At 38.9% G+C, this 2,774-nt stretch overlaps 1 protein-coding gene across 1 annotated transcript; it reads right to left on the reverse strand.

Annotated features, from left to right (window-relative positions):
• Window positions 1-735: 735 nt before the first annotated feature.
• Window positions 736-2,188, reverse strand: LOC145725598 (uncharacterized). The gene is made up of 2 exons (XM_081974402.1): window positions 933-2,188; window positions 736-877 (listed from the first exon to the last, which is right to left on the reverse strand). The coding sequence occupies exon 1, from the start codon at window positions 1,841-1,843 to the stop codon at window positions 998-1,000; it is 846 nt and encodes a 281-aa protein (XP_081830528.1). The 5' UTR covers window positions 1,844-2,188; the 3' UTR covers window positions 736-877; window positions 933-997.
• Window positions 2,189-2,774: the final 586 nt, after the last annotated feature.

Here is a 2,774-nt window from a genome sequence, read left to right on the forward strand (position 1 = left end):
AGATCTTTAAGCACCTCGTGAATGAATCGCTGGAAGGTTTGAGCAGCATTTCGCAGTCCAAATTGCATGCGGGTAAATTCGAAAAGACCGAAAGGAGTGATAATCGCGGTTTTGGGGATTGAACATTCATCTAGAGGAATCTGATGGTAGGCTCTAACCAAATCTAAAGTTGAAAAGACTTGTTTGCCATTTAGAAATTGAGAAAAATCCTGGAGGTTAGGAATAGGGTACCTGTCGTCTACAGTAATCGAATTGAGGCGTCGGTAGTCACCTACTGGTCTCCAGTCTCCTGAAGACTTTTTCTTAACTAAGTGTAAAGGGCTGGCCCACGGGCTATTAGAAGGGCGACAAATTCCTTGCTCCAAAAGGTATTGAAACTCTTGCTTAGCAATTTTTAATTTGTCAGGTGGTAGTCGTCTAGCTCTAGTAGTGACTGGAGGTCCTTTAGTCAAGATAGTGTGTACAGTATTGTGTTTGATGTCAATAGGCAAGGAAGAAAATTTAGTTATATTAGGATAATGTTTCAAAAGATCGAAATACTTACACTTGGGTGATAAGGTGCACACTGATTGTAAGTGTGTAAGACTTAATGATCCACCAGTAATCAATTTGGTTGTCGTATCCAGTAAACAGTTCTGTCGAAGATCCACCAATAATCTAAAGTGGTGTAAGAAATCCGCACCAATTATTGCTTGATTAGTTTTGGCAATAGTAAATGGCCAGGAAAAAGTTCTTCGTAAACCTAAACTTAATTTTAAAATTTTAGAACCGAATGTAGGGATTGAAGTATTGTTTGCTGCATATAAGGTAAAATCTGGGTTTAAGTTATTTTTATCACTGCTAGTGCTAGGGATTATTGATACATCAGAGCCTGAATCTATTAAAAACCTAATTTTTGTCAAAGGGTCCTTAATAATTAGTCTGTAACTTACTGCATTAGTGAAAATCTTCTGGACATCTTGGCGACCAGATTCAACCACGCAGTTTGTCGCCGCGTTTAATTGCGTGGTTGATCGTTTTCCTGGTCGGAGAAACTGCATGGAGGTACACATTTGTTGGCTTTGTTCTTATACTTGGCATGGTACCAACAAATATTCGGTGCCGACGTGGAATTTTCTTGGTTCTGACGAGTGCGATGAGGCGTCCTTGACCTGTTGCGTCTGAAGGCGTTCTGATTCCGGCAAAGTTTTAGTTCCTCTACCTGTTGAGCTAACTTTTGTACAATATCAACAAGGTTGCTATGACTGTCGGCAGCAACAGCAAAAGATTGAGGCTGTTCGATTTCCGCGATTTTGTCTGCCATTTTAGATAAGTTTTCTAGAGAATCGCTACTAGCGGCTAGTACAGACTGAATCTGGGTTGGCAAATGTTGGAGCCATAGAGTCTTCAGAATTTCCTGAGAGACGGAACTGCCACCTAAACGAGTCATTTCATTTAAGAGTTGTGATGGCTTACGATCACCTAAGGAAGTTTCTGACAGCAATTTCCTCAGTTTTTTTTCACTGGAGTCGGAGTATATTGATATTAGTCGGTTTTTAATTCCCTCGTATTTACCCTGCTGAGGAGGATTAATTAGAAAATCAGTCACTTGGGTTAATATGTCCGTGTCAATGGCACTCAAAACGTGGTTATATTTTGTATTGTCCAGAACGATGTGGGAGAGCTCAAATTGCGCCTCAAGTTGGATAAACCAAAGTTTTGGATCGGATTTCCAAAAAGGAGGAGGTTTGATCGCTACTCTACTCACGTATTGTTGGTTGATTTCCGGGTTTGGAATGTTCCCACTTCCAGATGTCGATGGTGGTTGATCGTCATGTTGGATGCTTGCCGACGGATGAGACATGGTGCTAGATGTTTCCAGTCGTCCCAAAGGGTCCCAGAAGATTGAAAACGGAAGGAGTGTGTCCGAAGGTCGGAAAGGTCACCAATTGTGGTGGTGTCGTGGTCAGTAGGCTCGTTGTTGACTAATCACAACACTCCACGTATAAATCAAACTGCTCCAATATCACTAATTATGCTTTATTAAAATTAAAGGAAACTTTGAGACATTTTCTCCACAAGAAGATTGTACCAAGGACAATATATCTGTAACTCGTGTGTCAACATTCGCGCCCTAAATCTGACACTTATTCTCTCCTTGACAGATGTCGTACAAATCGACGTAAAAACGCCGGTTGACGCTACACTGTGTTAAACCTAACCCTACATTCACTTTTCTTGAACACCTGACTATCAAAATAAAATACGACAATGTCCTTTTTAAAGTTCAAAGCCTTAGAAAAGTGACTTAAAATTGACATAAATCACGTTTAGTGTCAATTGATTTGTTTAAGAGACTTATCGACTTTAGCTGTGTTAAATTGCATTTGTGACCCATTTTGCACAGTTTTTGGTTATTTTTAGACACTTGTCAGTCAAAATAAGACAACTAACATCAAAAAACCTCTTTTTGACGTAAAAAACCTTTGAAAATTGCTTTAAGAGTCACATAAATGACGCGTATTGTCAATTTACGAGTTTAAACTTTTTCCCATCAAACTGTGGTACTTAGCTTGTTTTTGACCATTTTTTGAATATTAAAATTAAATTCCTAAAACCGAAAATATTAATTTCAAAGCCTTAGAAAAGTTACTTAAAATTGACATACAGCATATTGAGTGTCAATTAATTTGCTTAAGTGTGATCCACTCAATCTGTGGTAAATTTCATGCTTTTGTAAGCCATTTTCCCTATTTTTTGGCTATTTTCGGACATCTGGCAGTCGGACTATTAAC

Source organism: Ips typographus, linkage group LG2, assembly GCF_016097725.1.
Source record: "Ips typographus isolate SLU linkage group LG2, UJ_Ityp_2.0, whole genome shotgun sequence".
NCBI classification, from domain to species: Eukaryota; Metazoa; Arthropoda; class Insecta; order Coleoptera; family Curculionidae; genus Ips; species Ips typographus.

Coding starts and splice junctions, on each gene's coding strand:
- LOC145725598 (XM_081974402.1), bottom strand. CDS start 1,843: ATGTCTCATCCGTCGGCAAGCATCCAACATGACGATCAACCACCATCG.